Below are 20,632 nucleotides of genomic sequence, written 5' to 3' on the forward strand. Positions count from 1 at the left end.
ACCAAGACTGAAACTACAATGTAGAACTCAGAAATATATCTAAAAACACACTGCAGCATACAAGAAGAGATAAAACCTAAGATTTATTTCCTCAGACAAGGAACAGTGTATAAAAGCTACAAAATGCAATCCCATACAAAATAAACAGACATACAAAAAAACCCTACTGTGATTTGCCTGCATGTTCTCCAAGCTTTTTTTATATGCTAACTCAGAACAGTAATTACAGATCTTGCAAGTTGACTTCTGTTTTCCAGAACTGTGAGTTGTACGTAAAACATGCCTTTTCATGGAAACAATTACAATTAATCAAAACAGTGAAAGCTAATACTACTCAAGTCCAACCTACTGCTGTGCCCAGCAATATATCAAACTGTCTGTTGTCAAACATACTAAACAAACTTCAACAGACTGTTTTCACTACAAATAAGATAAAACATGCTTGCTAAGTATTTTTTAGTCAAATTGCAACCTCAGTAATCCATTCTGTCACTGGATTTTAATTTGCAGTAGTCAATCACAGTCTCAGACAGATCCATATTTGACTATAGAGAGGTAACTCCCTGGGACTAACAAAATGAGTACCTGCAAATGACTACTATTGCCCCGAATTTGTTTAGGCATTTATATCTATGTTCTCAGGTTTGTTCCTTTACAGTATCAACTTCTTTCAACATGAGATTTTGCAATTAAAGAAAGAAGAAAAATGAAGACCATGTACTGTTTTCACTGCTACTTCCTCGAAACACACCAGCTTACACACAGTGCTGTGTTTTCTTCAATGTTCATATTAATTTGAACTATTCATTTAAGCATTTGTTGAAATCTTCATTACAGAGAAGCTTCTACCTCAGAACTTGTTCATAAATTAACAAAAGCCTTTTTCCAGAAATTCAAATTCATATTAAATACAGATCACATCCATGATATAACTAATCCATGATATATTATAAATAGTCAACAAAAATAGATATACTTACACTTCTCATGGCACCTCCCCTGCCCTACCTAGGAGTCATAACTATTTTCTTAATAAAGAAATATGGCATTTGGTATCTGACAGAAAAAAACTGTTTACCAGTGAAGTCAGTCTTTTTTGCAATTGGTAATCAATGCAAAAATGGAAGTTTTATATAAAAGAAGTGATACAGAGGACAGGAATACTGGAGTTTAACAAACAGATCAGGCCTTTATTACCAGCAAGTTCCATTATGGATTTGTGAGCTTTGTAAGCCAAGCTCCCCCAAGTGTAATTAAATTTTTATTTATAATGTGTTTGTGACTGTTAACTTCGTGTTGCCTCTGCTTGTTCCCCCCCCAAATCCAATGTGAAATAGTATTCCACATTTACTGCTGCAGAGAGTGGTGCTTTATTCAGTTGCTGATTTCATCTCTAGCCTTATAAGAGATGAGAAGTACAAATAAACATATTGTATATTATTTATACACAAACACCCGTGTCTTTAAGCATAGATATATACATATATACTCCTGCATGCAGACACTCTAAGCCAAAACTGAGGACAAAAGAAGTACATGTCAGTTAAAATTGAACACATGTGAGCAAGCATCACTTTTTTTCCTACCAAGAGCACTATTTATCACATATTTATATCGTGGAGAGACATGAAAGCTCCAGTAAGATAGGGCGATGAAGCACTGCAGAGTACATTTTATGCCGCAAGCCATGTCTGAGATTAGTGTAAATGTACCAGGAAAAGGTTCTAAACTACAACAAAGCTGGCATCCACGCTTTATTTTTTTTTTGTTCATTTATGAGGAGGACTTCATGAAAAAGCCCTCTGACTCCAAGAATGTATTTTTTATTTTTTGCATTAACTCTATTCCTGCTTTCATTCAGGTATTACCCTCTGGTACCAATACTTATATAAAAAAAAAAAAAAAAAAAAAAGGAGCTTAATATAAGTAACCACAGGAGGATCTCTTCTCCCCTTGAAAAACTGCAAATAAAGATGTCAGCTATTGAGTATATTTGTGGCGTCTCCAGCAGCTGCTGTTAAATACCAGCTGGTCTAGCTGATTAAAATTACCTCCGAGTTGGTATTATAAAGATGCCTGGGCAGCGTTGCTGTATTAATGGATTATTGAGTGAGCGATGAAAACCTTGGCCAGCTGATGCGTTTTATTACAGATAGGCTTTATGATGTGTAATCACTGTAATTTTTATAACTAGAGGAAACAGGAAAAAAAGAAGAACCTTCTTTCTCCCTTTACTCACAGTGAAATCAGTTGAACCAGATTTTTTTTTTTTTGCCAGTCTGTTACTTAGGAGTTAGCTAAATAATTTGGGTTTTAACACTTTCTGCATATGTAAGACTTTATCCACACCTACACATACACGAAGAATGAGAAACTGTGTTCGAGTCTACCCTGTGTTTACCTGTTTTACATATGCTTAGGTTTACACATTGGATATTTATTTCATCCTTTGACTACCAGGCGAGTGCTGCAACTGGTCATATGAGATAAACCCTTGTGCATTATTTAGTGACTGAGCTACACTGCAAACTCACCTCATATTCTCCAGGTTCAGCAATTCAGCTGAGGAGGTCTCATGTCTGGCCTCTCCATCTCTTCCCTCCCACATTCTCCTCCTCTTCCAGCAAAACCTTCACACAGTATGTCATTTAACCATCTCTCAAACTTTCTTCCCCCTTACTAACCACGTATTTACCATGTTGTCTTGTCTTCTGATGGTAGTTCAGTTTGCTACCAAACTAAATGTGCTAATTATGAAAATCCTGTAACTGTTACCAGTTTTTGAGGTTTAATAAAAAATAAATGACTGGGTACTTGGAAGATTCAGATATACTGGTGAAAAATTTTATTACAGATGACTTCTGTTGTGAGGTGCTTCAGCATTCAAGCCAAATGCTATTTACTGAAAGCATCTCATGAGAAAAATACTGCAATTTCTTCAGGAATGGACACACACCAAAAGCCAACTAATGATACCTGAGATTTTTCAGTGGAATGGGAACTGTTGAAATGTAAAAAGAGAGTAAAATTAAGAAAAAGTCTTAAGCTCTTAAAACTTTCTTATGGAAGTGAAGCATTGCTTGTCTTTTTCCACAGGAGATAATTCATATGAACTCTTCCACAAAGCTAAGAAAACAAGTCTCTATAATGTTCATAAACTGATACAGTTACAAAATTTTATAGGAAGGCCCCTATGAAATACAGCTGGGTATTATTCCAGCACATAAAGTATAGAGACAATTTTTTCAGAGTTGCTACTACACCACATACATTCACCTGCAACCTCTATTGAAGATTTTTTACTCATGCTGGTGTTCATGTGAAGTCCTGCAGACAGATTATTTAAACCACTTCCTAGAAGAAAAAGCTGCTCTAATTCCAACATTTAATGGATCAAAAGATAAGTTAAAGCTAATTTAATGAATAAGTTTGTTAAAGGCAAGGATTTTACAATGGACAATTTTTTTTTAATTTAAAGGTGAGTCTTAGAAATAAATTTTGGTCCATCCAAGACTAAAGTCATCTAGGTGCTCTCCTTCTTTCATTTTATGAGTAGAACCTAAGCTGTACTATGGTGCAAATGTGCATTTCCAAATCCAACACCTGATAAACTGAATATGTGATACATATCTCTGATGATTCATCTGGCTGTTTTGAAATACTTTTGCACTGCCATGACTAGCTATTGAAATAATGATGCTAGTTATCTGCAAATGGAGGGAGAAAAGCATGTTCCACCAAGTAGATATGCTGTAGATAAAAAACGGTCTTTCTACTCCTTTGAGTTTCATTTTTTCTATGGAATTGTATTGTCATTGAGGTTGGAAAACACCTCTAAGATCATCAAGTCCAGCCTAGCACTGCTGAGTCCACGACAAAACCACATCCTAAGTGTCACATCTACACCCCTCTTACATCACCTCCAGGGATGGCAATCCCACTACTTCCCTGGGCAGCCTGTTCCAATGTTGGACAACCCTTCCCATGAAGAAATATTTTGCAACACAGAATGTTGTTTCTGCAGAACACCTGAGCAGGGCCAAGGTAGATGGGCAAAGCCATTAGGACAGGCCAAGGAGGAATGTGTAAGGTGAAACTACACCAAGCTGTGAAGCTGCACAGCTCCCTGCAGCATGTAATGACAGTTGTGCCATTCTGAAACACCTCAGCCTCGGGCTGTGCCAAGTGCAGCCGGCAGAGCTGCGGCTCACAGGGGCATCTCTATCCAGCACCTGCCGTGCCTCCATTTTTTACAGCTGCAGCCTGAGCGGATCCTGCAGTCAGAAACCTCTTTCAGAAGGGAGGTGCCTTTTCATATTTGTTTCAATAAAGAAAATAGTAAAATAGTGATGGTTTTGGTTTGGCAAAACCCCCACAGTTCCTATTTTCTCAAACCCTGTGACTTTCATCCTTCTGCTGGGAGCCAACAATGGGTCTGCAGCTTGCAGCCACGAGTGAAAAACAAACCAGAGAACAGCTGTCTGTCCTAGCTACTTTCTGTTTTTTCCCGTGGTACATTCCATACACTACTCTAAAAGCATTTACCCCTTGGGCACAGCTTAGGCGGGGTTTGCTGGGGTGCTGGCCAGGCTGCAGCTGCTGTTTCCTAAGGAAACTGCTGGTACTCCGTGCCTTGCCCCAGCAGCAGGATGGGGAATTCAGCTTCTATGAGCTCTCCCACTGTATATTCTTCATGCATTTCGTGAATTTCCAACTTGAGCAACCCTCACAAAAATAAATGACAAACCCACCCTGAATCCACAAGGCTTTGTGGGTATTTCTGGGCTGAGGCACGTTTACCATACAGCATGCAGAGGCGTCTCTTGGATCTAACCATGGATGGGAAAAACCACCTTAGTGCAGAGGAACTTATGGTTGAGACATAGTGCTAACTTGAAATACTCCAAATTTCCCACAGAAGGAATACTTGAAGTAAAATTTATACCACTGTCACCCAAGGGGATCCACACCAAGACACCCAACTGAAAGCACTGAAAAAGTAAATTATTGTGTCCAAGAAGGAAAAATGAAAGGAAGGCAATCCTCTAAAAGCTAAAAGGATTATAATATGTTAAACAAGTATTTTTGCATTTGTGGTGAATACATATACATTGATAAGCTCTGAATTAATGGTCAATTTAACACGCATGCTAAATTCTACGCAAAACAAGATTCTTAATTCACTTGGGTTAATAAACATAAAATTCTGATAATTACAGATACAATAATGTCATATGAGCACTTTAAACATATGCTGTGGGAATTAAATCCTGGCTATTCCTGCCCACTAAGGACCAGTTTTTAATCTTCGATGCATGATATGTAGTAATGGATTTTACGAGTTGACTTTTTTAAATTTGATGATCAGGTTAATGAAATTTATAATGATATTTTTCACACCAAGTTCAAAATAGTAGTTAACTCCTTGGCAGAGGAATTCAGATTGGACATGTAATGGATGTACCAGCAACTGCTGATGTGAAAGGATTAATCATCATTTTAGACTTTTATTAAATTAGATAAAATGGGATAGGCATGAATCAGAATATATAGTAATTAATCACTGGACTTTATTGAGTCTTTTAAAAATCTTATTTGCTCCTGAGTTGACAACTAATCTAGGCCATTCTGTACCAGTTTGACAAACTCTCCAGATAATGACTGTGACTAGAACATTAATAATATCATCATTTAGCAAAAAATATTTATTCTCTATGTAAACTATTTTTTTAACATTTGTTGGTGTCTAAAGTAATATTAGTTACATCACAACATTGCAACTCAGCTAATTTTTTGCTACTGAAATATTTTGCTTTTATAAATTTGCTTTTTTATTTTTTGAAATTTAGGTAATGGATAGACCAGTATGTACAGATGACCAAAGTTTTTGGTATATCCAACTAGCACTTAGTGTAAACTGTTACAGCTATACACACTGGAATTGCTAGAAAATAAAAATTACTAAACTTTTGAAGTTTATTTATTGATCACTGAGAACCACCCCAGTTAAATTACCATAAACCTCAACATCACAACAACTACTAATCCAGCTAATAGGAATTAAGGGAGATGGAAGATACATAATAAGCATCTGGGGGATATGGAATTTATCCCATGAGTGTAGTAAAGAGCTCATAATTTAAGAGTGCCAAAACCCAAGTGCATCATGAAGGCCTTTCCTCACAAGTGACATTAATTGCATATCCCACAGATGCTTATTACATATTCTATTTATACCTCTGAGAAGAAAAATATTCGTTTAAAGTTTAAAGGTTTAGTACTGCTTAAACACAATGTAACACAGCTGTCTCATGATGTCACAGGGAATATCAAAGGCTGCAGCACAGAGTCATAATGTAAGAAATAGTTTAGACAGAAGATAAATCAGGGAATGTGTTTCAGCATGAGAGCCCCAGAGCTCAGATATACATTAAAGCAGGATGTATAACTACGTACTTCAGTTTGATTTGGATTACACCATTAAAAAGGTTTTTCTGATTACAATTATTGAAGTAAGAAAAAGGAGAATTAAATCTATTTCAATTATTTTAAACAGCTTTTCAATAAGTAGTATGTCAAACCATTAATACCAATATATGAATGCTAAAGTCAAAGATGCCATTATCTTTTCTACCACTCAGTCTATACAAATATAACCATCATCATTAATGCTTCTAGATATTAAGCATGCTATTATGTTGTAAGTTTTCTGGGAGGACTATTTTCTTCTGACATTATTCTTTTGTGATTTCTCTCATAGATAAGTTTGACAATGAGAATTCTTTGATTCAAAATGTCCCATATACTTCTAGCCAGCTGTATTTCCATTAGTAAAAAAACCCCTGAACCTGATATTACTGATTTTGCATGCCATTCCTACATGTGCTTGTTAAAAACAGAATAAACTGCAAGGCCCAAGCTTAGACTCATAACAGCTCATATAACATTCACTATGTGTGCTGTAAGCACAGCACAACTAAAGACTTCATTTAGATATGTGGAATTTTGAGTTAAACACTGTAAAGATATCTCAAAACATACAACATGTTACACAGCTCTGCTGCTACACTGCACATGTGGGTATGTGTACAGATTTAACCAAAGTATGAAAATATTTTTTACTAACTTTGCCACTTCTGTGAATAAAAGCCTGTTAATATTACTGGTAGGAGTAACAAGCAGTCAGAAGCTGCAGGAGTTTACTTATCTCATATTTTCTGCATTATATTATATTGTGAACTTAAAACCCAGAAAAAGAAGAGATTTCTTTTCTCTCTTCCCTTTCTCAATACCATGAGCAAAAGATATTGCTTCTGTGGCATTCAAAGATCATTATATTGGACACTTTTACAGATAAAAAAGTAGATGAAAGGTAATCAAAGGAAGTATGCTAACCATGGTCCTAATTTCAAATAAGGTAATAAGAAGTAAAGAAAAGCAGATCATTAAAAGTGATAGATGACAGTATAAAGGTCTGTGAAAGGCAGTGCTCTCTCATGGACTTCTCAAGCTGATGTTATATTAGGTGATGTCATTTTGCTTCTCTGAAATTTGGGAAGAATTGCTGTTCTGCTATCAATACATTCCATAGTGAACAACAAAGTCCAGGTGCATCCATGACCTTTTTTCCTTAGAAACAGTGCTATCTGGAAGTTCAAGGGAGTCATCACTGGCAGTCAATACCAAGCTGCAAATGCTGTGCTGAGAGTGTTTTCAGAGAAATAATATAGAAGGGTAGCACCCTTGGCTTTCTGTAAAGATTCAAGTATGACTTGTTCATTGATTTCAAAATATGTATTGGAAAAAAGCTCCTACTCTTGTCTGCTTTTGCTCTCTTTCACTAGACAATTCTGTTTTGCAATGCTGTGCACAGATTTTCTCTTCTTGCCAAAATCTGTGGAGTCTTCCTGCTAAGTTATGTACCTTAACCCTTTAGGGCCTCTTGCTATTACACTCAGTATGAGGTGTGATGAAATATTATCCCCATTTTTACAGCTTTACTTCAGTGAAATAATTCTATTCTTAGAAATGTTCCTCAAACATAATTTTTCATGCTTTACCTAGACTAAAATATTGTGAATTCATACAATATGCAAAAGTTACACAAAATTGTGCACCCTAATTAACAGCACTACTCTTGAGCAACCTATTCCTGTGACCTGCGTTAATGGATTTTATTCTTCAGATATGGATGGCTTGCTTTAATATTTCATAGGGAACTTTTAAGAATTTCTGCTCAAAACCACATCAGAATCAGAAAAGATACTCAAGGCATGCACCTATTAGGAACAAGATTTTTTTTTTACTGATGAGGCTTCTAAGACTCTAACAAGATGTTGGAAAGAGGTTCACAAGGTCATGGAGAACTACTATCCAGCTCACCCATTTTAAAAATTAGGACAGACTCTTGTATTATTTTCAGGGCAGGATCTTTTACTGTTGCATGGACTTCCAACTCTGTTATATACGTCTGTTTCAAACTCAAGAACCCCCAATAAAACAACTGCCAGAGAAAATTCAGAACATGTAAGGGGAATTATATAGGTTGTCAGTAGGATTCCCCAATTCCCCACCTTTTCCCCCTCCCTTGGCCAAACGCCTTACCTCAATCTGTAACACCTGGTTAGGCTGAAGGGTAGGGAGAGCACTGTCCATAGGGGTAGAAATGGCTATCCAAGAACTAATCTTGGTATCTGAAGTGGAAGCAGAGTGACTTGACTACCTGGTGAATTACTACTTTGGTGCGGAGAAAACCCAAAAAGGAAGCATTCTTCCCAATGCTGACACTATACTGCCTTTCATTTTCCCAATTAACTGCATTCTACTGGGCAATCAGATGCTTTTAGAGAAAATGCAGACTGGCCATATTCCTACAGAATTACTATTTCACTAATTTTCAACAACATTTTCATTAGTGATGAATTGTGGTTTCAGGATATAATTTTCTGCTAAAATGAAGAACTCAGATGAAAATGACCCTGAAGAGACAGATGATTAACATGTCCTAGGCTAAGGGAAACTCAGACTGAAGACTGTGCTATCCCTAAAGTTGACATCCCACACCTCAAAGCAGTTCATTACCAATTGCTTTTTTCTCAAATGTAATTCCTTTCCATCCTTCTCTCCACCTAGAAAAATCCAAAATGGCCTAGTTTGTTCTGACATGGAATAATGACTAAGTATTAAAACCATAGGGTTTTTTTTTTTAATGAGATTTACCTCTGCTTCCAGCAGGCTAACATTATGCATTTAAAGTACTTCATGATGATCTGTTTAAAGATTTCAAACAAAATTTTCTTAGCTGCATTACCCACTAGATCCCAGTTTGATATAACTTCTAAATTTTACAATTTATGCATTAAATTGTGTTTACTATCCCTTACTATTGGACTTGTTGGATTGTAGCAGAGGGTCTGGTTTTTGTGGCTCTTTTTTAAGTGCATCAAGATGACACAAAAGATTTTGAGATGTTTCTATTAGCCCTCAGACAACTTTTGGACATTGACTTTTATCTAAAGGACTGATGACAGAATGATCTTTCCCTGCTGGATGGTGCACATGGTTCTCTTCAATACATCATTATACTTTCTGAAGGTATGTCTTCACAGGAAAATTAAGGAGTTGCTAGTCACATGTGATTGTGTGCCCATACTAACTTGATTCATACAGACTTGGTAAGAATAAGTAGTGAGGATGAAGCACTCACTTCATCTGAATTCGCCAAAACATGAATTATCCACAGGACTGGATTCTACAGGAAATGTCTTGGTTACTAGCAAGTGCTTAAGTCCAAAGTGCTGTATTTTGCCTCCTAACATCATGTCAGAATGGGCATGTTAGCACAGTTTCATTTTTTAGGCATTTCATTTTTAGACTGAGATAATTACTTCCTGCAAGTTACTTGACCTATTTATTGCCTTTTTTGTACCAATTTCCAAGATGCATTTTCTAGACTAAATTCCATGTTATTGAAAGAAACAAAATGGTGCACTAAATTAAACAGTACCTGGTTAACCTGAACAGCTGATGTGATTTAAGTATAAAGAAAAAGAAGGGGAGGTAAATACTTGATATATGGCACCCTAAATTCTTTACTGGAATAGAACTTCTCTAGACATCGTTCTGCTTTTATAGTCAACAGCTACTGTCTATGTAAGTAAAAAAGAAAAAAAAAAAAAAGACAAAGATAGCCTTCCATGCACCTGTCTATATTCCTACTAAATTCATCACAGATTTAAGAAGATACGTAAATCTATTCAATTCCAGTGGTCTCTAAGCCTATTTATGTTTAATGCTACTAGGTTTTTTCTTTTCAGGGTATGCAACAAAAGTCAAAATGGAAGCTTTCTTGCTTGTTTTCTTCCCAGATAAAGATAACTCCCTGTACTTCATATGGGAAGCACATCACCTGCATCAAGGAGCATCAAAATGACAAATCTGCATTCCATCCTCACAGACATCCAGTACTACTCATTATCATCTCAGCACATAATTATGCAGCAGGAGAGTAAAACTCTGACAACACTTTTGACACCTCAACCAATCCTTCATTCTGTTTATAGAGTGGTCTTTTACAGTATTTACATGTTAAAATCTTAAAGTCAGAGGTAAAACTAAAATACTATTTGTGACAGTTGGGAAAAAGGATAAAATCACAAGCTCATAATCCTGTAATTTTTAACCTAATACACAACGAGAAGCAGCACAAAATGAAATATACATTTTTTTCAGTCAATCAACTAAAAAACTTTTTGAGGAACTCAACAATGAGGAACAGATACCTATCATTTAAGAACATGAAAGGGTGAATAGCCTTACTTCAAAACAGAAGAAAAGCAGCTTTTAAAGTTAAACAGGATTTGCTTGCTGCCTGAGGTAAGATACCTACCCTGATCTTCAAGAATTGTCCTTGTTTATTTGCAAAGAGGAAGTAATTTGAATTAGTAAACCATCACAGTACAATAGGTAGGGCAGCAGTAACTGAGGCAATCCCTGTCTCCATAAAAATACATGGCAGCTTCTGAAAGTAGCTTCAGATGTTTCCTTCTGTCAACTAACTTAGAAAGGTTTCCTCTTTTTTAATTTCCTTGTACTTTTTTCATTATGCAAGATAGAACTCATGGTAACGTCTTCAGATGCCTGAGTCAGCCCCCAAAAGCTCTATCTAAAAATCCAGTAGAATGTATCTTGTAACTTGTGGGACCAACAGTAGACACCAACAGTTCTTAGAAAGGCCTCGTCATCTGACACTAAATCCTCAACAAGTCCTCTACTGAGAGACAAGCTGGGATTTATAGTCCATTAAAATCTGTTTTATATATAATGCTTTGTTTAATGCAAACAGAAAATAAGTACGGAAATCAGCAGCAGTTCCAGATACTAAGTTCATGATTCATTTGGTCCTGGACATTCATATGAGAATTACTGCTTTCTTCAGAAAGACTTTGTATTTGCTTAGTGTTACCCATTTCTACATACTCATTGCCAGATACTTGCCTTTTAATAGCAGATTTTGGTGGTTTCTCTACTACATGCACAATACCTCAAAGTTGCTTTCATTGTAATTGCTGTCCAATTGATTGATGACACTGGATTAAAAACTACAGAGGAAATGCAATGGGTTTGGACCATGTCATATATTTATCTCATTTTCTTTTGGTGTGAGAATCCAAAATAAACTCAGGCATCCTGCATGATCTGAAAAGTTCTCCTTAGCAATACTGATCTTTGACCTACTTTTTCTGTAGATCATAAAGATTTCTTATTCTGATAACTAGTAGGATTATTTTTTTTTTTCGGACACAATGAATATGATTTATGTTCCTTTACTATACAAGTAATATCCTTTAAATTCTCCCTTCAGAGACCAATCTGATTACGCAAAAGAATACTGCCTGGTACCATAATGGCACGGGTGAAAAACTAAAACAGGTGGATGCCCCACAGCAGTGCTCACAGCAAAGCAAGTAAGAATAGTAATAGTGGAACAGCACATCTGCTGTTGACGTTACCATAACATAACCTTTCCAATGCTACCTTCAGATCTACACTCATGTCTGGTTCCCTGCAACTTAGTTGCACCCTCCCTTCTCTTTTCTTTTGTATTTCTTTATTTGCCTCCTGAGGAGGGCTTTCCAGCTGAAGTGCCGTGGCAGTGGCAGCCTGCAGTCCGAGTGCCTCTCGAGCAGCAGTGGGCAGCGTCTCCGTGACTGATGGCCGCAGAGTGGGGCGGCAGCGCGAGGCAGAGTCATCGCTGCCCAGTGTCCTCAGAGGGTTCTGGTGCTGAGCTAAGGCCACCATGAAATATTTATGTTCACTTCTGCACGTGCTTCCATTGTCTGTTGGATACGTGCTTAGGAAAGGTTTGCTTTACCAGTATAATACTGCAATCAGTGTTATGATGCAGAAGCTGGTGAGTTTATGCCAACATTTAATTTTTGTTCTTAAATAAAGCTTTTTATCCTTATGCCTTGTCATTGTCTTTCTGTGTATTATTTCTATACAACTGTATCATATATATATTTACATGATCTGGCTGTACTTATTGCATGCAGTTCCATAAGAAATTCATTTGGTGCAATATAATTCTCCCTCAGTACATAAAATAAAATAAAGTGGTAATAATATTATGTGGGACATTTCCAAATGATTCATCTTTTCAGTGAAATGTAAAAGAAGTTGTCTACTACAAATGCCTTTAAATGGAAGATAATGTCCTAAAATACAGGCATATGAAGACTTTCCTCAAGCCCTGTCCTTTCTCAAGCTGAGAGCCTAACCTGCCTTATTTGTCCCTGCAAACACCGGCCACTGTGGAAAATGCAGTATCATTTCCCAATATTTTGTACTTTAACTTGAATTAGATGTAAGGGTCAAAGAAATTAACATCAGAGTACCAATTAATCTAGGACATTAATCATTGTTAACTCCTCTAATTTTAAAATTAAACTGAATATTCAATCTGTCAACCCTTTGGAATATCCAATCTTTATGTTCAATCGTAGTAATTTTTTCTTTTTATTTAGAGAAAGGTTTATTATCAGGAAGCATGTCACTGAACTATTAATGTAATCAATTCCATTTTATTTTCAAACCATTCTTGTACTTGACTTCACAAAGTACAAAATTAGATATGATTAGATAATTATTATAGTTTGGTTAGACTATTCACAGTACTACCAGGAGACTGAAACAATGTTATTCTGGAAAACATTATCTTGGGGTCTAGGCTAGAGACAAGGCAAAGAAAGAAGACTGAGGAATGATAAGGCACAAACCCTTTATCTCTGTACTGCTGGTTCTATTCCAGCTGATATTAATAGCAGCTGAATAATTATCAGAGGGGCAAGCAGTGCTGACTGCAAGTGAATGGAAGTGCAGTCTCAAAATTTTCAAATACAGAAATCTCTGTGCTAAGGCTGCTGCTGTCTGTGACACCAACTTGAAATTCCAGAGCATGGAAGTATGGCAGAGCCAGGACCCAGTCTACCTTGCTGTACCTAACTGGGTTCTCTTCCCTATCAGCAATGGAATGAGACAGCCAGGGAATGCAAAGTCTGTTCACTGCTACACTCTGGAAGAGAAAGCGACCTACTGCTTTGAGCTAAAAATTCAAAATAGGGCAGTAGCCAAAATTAATGAGTTTTACCACACATACTGAAATGCCTGTTAAACTTGGTATTATAAGCAGGTAAGCATAATTTCAGGAAGTGTATTATCACATTTTATTGTAAAGGACAGTTTCTAAACATGGAAATGTACAACCAGCTGGGGTACCTGACCTCCCAGCAGAACAAGTCTTGCTAGTGTTTGAAAAATAAAAAGATGCATTTGAAAGCACCAAAGGATGGAATCAACTGTATGAAAATGCAAAGAATTGTTTTTGCGTTGCCCCAGAAGATTATAGAAGGATGCAAAGTATAAAATACTAAATTTTAAAATAAGTGAACTTTGTAACTCGTGCAAATTAGGGTAGACTGCTATTAAATACAGGCCTTTCATGTTGATCTTTTGAGCAAAGTTCCCAGTCTTCCTTCTACCATTTGTATATTTTTTGAGTGGTATCAAGGCTGCCCGATGAATATTTATTGTTGGTAAATCTTCAGCAAAACAATAAAATTTAACAAAAAGCTCAGATAAATTCTGCAGTTTGGTTAGGTTAAGCAATTATTGATAAACAATGTTGTTTAAGAAATGCTGTTTTTAGTTCAAGAAATGTTAAATACAGGAAAAGATACAGCATCTCAGACTGTCAGTGGGCTCACTACTGGAAATTACTATGCTGAAGAGTTCAGACATCATTAAAAGTGAGAATAATACAACACAGTCATGCTCCTTTCCCTTTCTTTTTCTCCTCTCTATATCAAATCAGAAATCAGAGGATATGACCTCACAGGTAACCTACTTTCCTCTTCTACCAATGCAGACTCTGTCTTTATGCTATCACCCATTTCTGAGAGCTTTTCAAAGCCTGTTTTTAAAACATTATGATGGCTTTTCCTTTGTTAATTTTAATGTATTATTTTACAGTCTAACAGCTCCCTGTTAGTAAGGTTTTCCTGATAGTCAGCCTGAAGCTCTCTCTCATAATTCATTCTCTTAACTGTAAATTACTTTATTCAGATTCAGTTCTATTTATGCCACACCAGACTGAATCATTCTTCTGTTATAATATTATGTTTAGAATTAAAATATAATTTTTTCTTCCAATTATTTCTCTGACTGAAAGGCAAAATCTTAAACTGACGTGAATACCTACATTTCAAATTATTTTTGCCCCAAAATATCTGTTTGCAAATTTCTGAAATTTAACTTATTTTATTCTCTCTTTGTTTTCATAAGTCTTCATAAATGAAACAATGTATTTTTGTTTTTCTTGATATTTACACAGCTTACTTATTCATTACTACCCTGAAGTTTTACTATGGATGCTTGCTTTCTCTTCCAGACTAGTGAAGATATTAAGAAAAAACACTATGCAAAAAATATTGTAATAGGACAATCTGTCCTCTTTGTACTTTTAATACCTTGAGTTTACTTGGCTTGTTTTTCCCCCCATATAGGTAACTCATACCTATAAAGTGTATTTAAGTAAGATTTGGAGAATTACATTAATCTTATTAATGTAAGGTATTAATAAGTAGCTCAACTCTTCTCTTGACAGTAAATCATGTTGCAGCACTTTTTCATTTTACAGTAATATCAAATTAGACTTTAGTGTTAAGTATTGCAGTTATGGCCTGACATTTACAGTCACCTTTTCCTTCCCTTTCTCTATTTTCTATTGAATTGTTACAATCCACAAATGCATTTGGACATTCACACCTATAATTTTTCTTTTTTTTTTCATTTAAGGCAAAATCTATCTTTAAATCACTGTAAAAAGAAAAAAAATTAAAAAGTGTCATTTTCGCTGTCCCTGCAACGGCACATATGGCTTGCAACTTCTTAAGGAATGATCAAAATGAATCAAATGTCTACAGTTCCAGACAATGAAGCCAAGATTCTTCTTCAAAACCATGGTCATTTCACCATTATTCATGGTTCACACAAATTGAACACCGTGTTGAGCCAGACTGACTACAGCAGCTATAAATAGTTTGGTTTCAGTGCTGCACAAACACATGGATAAGGCCACATCCAAAGTCACACCTGGCCCAATAAGCCCCCTGGAATGGGGGTATACAATACACAACCAGCTGACTTGATATGAAGCAGCTTCATGGAAAAGGGAATACCTGGGCTGACTCTGTACAGAGACAATTTATTATACCTCTGCTTTTACTTTTAACATGCCACTACCCCTGCATTACCAGCATCCAAAACTCTGTAACACAATAGGAAAATGTTCACTGATGTTAAACTGGCGATAACATTAAGTAAATAAACCACTCAACGCTAATAGTTTTTTATGTCCTATTATCCCATGTGTTCTTACAGAAGAACTCCAAGCAGACTCTCTACTTGATGCAGAAAGTATGGAAGTCTTCATTAGGGTCTCTAACATGTAGCTGAATGGACTTTATCAGCACTGGAAATGCCAGTGTCACAACTGCAGCGGTAGGGTGGCATTTACTGTAATGCTGCAAAACAAGTAAGTTCTAAGAGATAAGTACTTCTTTTTAGTCCCATTCCTCTAATCCAAAATTTAAGGGGAAAAATTTCCTAATATAGTGAAACAAAACCAAGGAATTATATTAAATAATGATTTGCGAATACTTACAGTCCATAAATCTGTGGAGCAATTTCCAGTCGGTTCAGATGCATGTACAGCTCAATATCATGTTTCTTCAGCAGATGATCCTGAATTTGATTTACTTTTGCTACAATAGCAATAGATGGCCCCAAGTCCTGTGGCCTTGCAAAGGGCATAGGTGTTATCACCACATCTTTCTCCTGCAGACACAGATAACAGGGTGAAAAAAAGAAAAACCCATGAAGTCTTACTATCTAAAGGGATTGTGTGCAGGAGATTTCATTTGTTGTAACCATTGGCTTCCAAATAAACATAGTAATAACTCATTTCTTTTACAGCATAAGAGGAATCTCAAGCATCCTCTTCTGCAGAAGGTATTGTGGGATTCCCCTTCCCAGGAGTGCCAAGGAGTGCCCGTCATTCTGCACATCAATTTTTATGTGCATGCTTTTACTTTTCATGCTCTGACAAAGTGTTGACAGCTTTATTTTAGCTTTAATATCAGCAGTCTGAGTCAGTCCAGAATAAAGCAGATGAATGGTAACTCAGTAGAGAATATATGCCCTCAGAGGACAATAAATTGCATACCAAATAGGAAGTAACTTATTTTCAAACAATCCTTTCTAAACAGGCTTCCCTTGTGCAGAAAATCTGGTGGCTTTACCTTAAAACCTACACAGCTTTGATAAAGCATCAGAAACTTTTAAAGGAAAAAAGAAACAGAACAATGAGACAGCAGTTGGTTGGACCTGAGGGCTGTGCAAACTATGCCATGATCTACAACACAACACAACACATACCAAGTGAAAACCAGTGGAGTATTAGCATCCTTGAACACGAACTGCTTTAAATTAATTCTTCTTTCAAGAGAGTGAAGTATTATTGAAAAAGAGACAGAATGCTAGAAAGAAATGCAGCAAGTAATGAACTGCACTGAATAGGAAACGTGTAAAAAGGAGAACCAAAAATAAAAAAGGACAAATCAAACCTATCAAGAAAAAGAGAGGGGGGCAGGAAAAGAGAGAATTAAACTGTTAGGAACAATGTTAAGGTTATACAACAGGGAAAATTGGAACAGTAAGAAGAGGAGAATTTTGCAATGACTTTGCTACAATCTGTCATCGTGACCTCTGACCCAAAAGTTTCACTTTGAAAAACAATTGCCGTTTTTCTACACTTTTGCTCACTATATTAATAGAGAATCATTATCCAGCTCAAAGGGTTAATAATTTCAGGAGGCTTCACTGCACTTTACATTGTTTAGATACAAATTCATTTGTTTCAATATTATGAAAAGAGCATTATTTTTAACGTTCAATAACAAAGAAAATTTGTTTTTGTTGTGTAAGCTATTCCCAGTGTAATTTCCTATGGTTATTTCAGAATCACTTACAACATGGTTTAACATAAAAATGGGCATTGAACATTTAATAATATCTACCAAAAGGTCTATTTTTGCGTTGATCTTCTTTGCTTGAAGTACCTTTTCTTAATTATTCGATTTCTGTACTGCAGAAAATATGGTAGGATGTTCAGCAGTGATTTCAGGTAATATGCTTCTATTTAAGGACCTGATTGATTATAAATTGTATCTTAAAATCTGCTTAATTGTTGCTTTGCTATGGCAATTGCAGTGAAGGGACTGATCTGTCTATTATAGTGTGGCAGTTTAACCATGGTATTGTGGTACCAAGACATATCCATTTAAGATACTCCAGCAAATCACTTGACAAAAGCTCCCTTAGACTGTCAAATAAAGCTCACTGACATGGCATGTATTTATTCAAAATCTTTGCTATTCTAACAAATAGGAATTTAACATAAAACATCTAGTGTCTTAGAGGCCAATAAGCAATGCTGTTACTTAGTTAAATACAGAAGTTCTTCACAGCTGCAGGTACATTTCTCCTACCTTATTTTAAAAATTTTTCTAGTAAATTCTTTCTTACCAAGCTGGGCAGCAGTCTTTGTACCATGATTTTTATTTCTGCATTGTATGGCTATTTCCTGTAATTTCAGATCCATTTCACTCTTTTCTTGGTCACATGCAAGAATGCAAAATATTGAAAATAGGTACCCACTAATCTTCTTCTATACAGAAAACCACTCTTAAAGCCTGATGAGGTAATACTGCCTTAATGTTAAATGTCAGTCTATATTAATTTTTTTCATAACCATATGGATTTATCTGTGAAAACAATCATAAAAGTCTGTAACTCTATGTACTGGTAGACTGTGCATATTCCATCATTTGGCACACACCTGGAGTATGAACATTATTGTGGTTTATTCAAACTGACTTTAACTTCAGCTTCACCACTTCATGCATTCAGAACTATGATGACTCTGAAGACCTGTGCTTTTAAGCTTTTCTTTATTATAGGTATAAAACCTTATGTAGAAAGCTCAACATCAGAATCCCTCTGCTTATTTGAACTTGTAATATGAAAAGACTAGCTATTACTCAGTTTAGTCTTTACACCATTAGTTGTCTTTGGGTTTCAAGCCATCTTTACAAAATTACAAGACAGATTATTAAACCCTGGCTCAAGTGACGAAAGATTGTGAATATCAAAAACTAATGCAAGCTTCCACTGTGCCAAAATTGGAGTTATTTGTCACTTGCAGCATTTGTGCACCTTGGCATAATGCAGCACTGACACATTGCTGACTGTCAGATTGACTGACTATCAAACATGGCTAAGTGCATCCAATAGTATAAGCTGGCTTGCCATTGCTAAAAGCACAAGATAAGTAAATGGTATCCATCAAAATGCAGTTTATCAGCATCTCAGAAATTAACCCTATTAACAGAAATCCTCAAGGCATGACAGAATCTGTGAGGAAGCAGCTGCAGCCAATAACTCAGCATTCCCTGTCCATGCCTCCTGATTCTGTGTACTCCACCAAGAAGCTCGGTGGAAGACTAGAGTGCAACAAAGTCATGTCTGTTTTCTCCTCTTATGCAATTTGGTTGAGAAAATGACAATACCTCTAGTCAGTTGAAATTGCTCCAAAAAATCACATAGTTGGTGTGAAACAAACAGCCCAAACAGAAAGATGCTCAGATAAACTAATAAAACCAAGCCGCCAAAATGTTTAACTAGAAATGACTCACAGTGCCTGTGCCTAAAGCCAAGTGGACAACACAATACTGTGCTCCAGCTCATACTCACTACATAATTGTCTGCCATGTGAGAGAAAACATCCATTTTCTTTTTGTGAGAATTCAGGTCTTGCAAAAAGATTTGAGTGCATGTGTTTAGTCATCTATTACTAACATGAAATATGAATGATCAATACTAAAAGAATGTGGTTCACAATAAAAAGAAAAAATGAGGAACGGCTCAGAATGTGCTGTATTGTTTATAGGAGAGCACCAGATTCACCCCTAAGAACAGTTTAAATATGAATACCAGTGAAATGCAGCTGAAAACTTTATCTAAGTATTAGGAACCAAGACCTGTCACAAAACATTACCTACCACAACACGAACTGGAATGGCTGGTAGTCGATACTAATACAATTTATATATTCATGCATTTAGGAAATAAATGCTAAAGTGGAAAAGAGAGGCTAGGACATAGTGCAAGTATAAACTGAGGACAGATTTCTCTCATTAACCACTAGGGAATGGAGTAGCTGGAGAAGCTCCTCTAATGGCAATTGGGAGTAATGGAAACAACTGTTAGAGGCTGTAAAATGTAACATGTCTCTCAGAGCACATGCTTTCATTGCTTCTTTTGTGAAGATTCACACTTTACTATGCAGCTAACCCTCAAAGTCATGATTGCAAAAGGCATATGTACAAGAAAGGATTATTAAAGATTATACATGTTTGCAAAGAAGAAGAACAAACAACTAGGTATTAATCCATTCACTTTGCACTGTTAATTTTTTATGCCATGAAAGGACTGGAAAGGGCAATGTAAACTTTCACCTTCTACTCAAGCACTGCAAATCTGTAAGCAGACCTAGTTGTTTCCTGGAATAAAACTCAACGGTCATACCACCTCCATCACAGAAATTGGAACAAATATATTTGAATATACTGAATTTTGAAAAGCTACACAGCCTTGTTGTTGAAATAAAAGTGCCTATGTAGTAACCTCATAAAATTTGTATCTCAAATGCTTTATCCCTAGCTACTGAAATTATCTAAAAATCCAAATAATTTATAACTGTAGATAGTTTAGGCTAAGACACCAATGCTCCATATCTGATAAAATATATAATATTTTAAATATTTAAAGAAAATAGATGGTTTTAAATGAGTCTTTGATGAACAACTTTTTCTTCATTAGACTGACAAAACCACCACTCAAACTAGTACTCCCTAATTACAGTTTGCAACTATAGGTTTAGGTGCACACATATGGACACACATAACCAACTGAATTCTCATGAAGTTTTTGTTAACTCTAGATATTCTCCCCA

At 36.1% G+C, this 20,632-nt stretch overlaps 1 protein-coding gene across 6 annotated transcripts in view; it reads right to left on the reverse strand.

The window, feature by feature from the left end:
* TBC1D5 (TBC1 domain family member 5) overlaps positions 1–20,632 on the reverse strand; it is a 317,972-nt gene that overhangs the window by 104,648 nt on the left and 192,692 nt on the right. For all 6 annotated transcript variants that reach the window (XM_053978144.1, XM_053978285.1, XM_053978212.1 and 3 more), the window contains one exon: positions 16,223–16,395. In XM_053978144.1, the coding sequence (XP_053834119.1) occupies positions 16,223–16,395 (173 nt within the window). The remainder of the gene's footprint in view (positions 1–16,222; positions 16,396–20,632) is intronic.

This window comes from Vidua macroura, chromosome 1 (assembly GCF_024509145.1).
Source record: "Vidua macroura isolate BioBank_ID:100142 chromosome 1, ASM2450914v1, whole genome shotgun sequence".
NCBI lineage: Eukaryota > Metazoa > Chordata > Aves > Passeriformes > Viduidae > Vidua > Vidua macroura.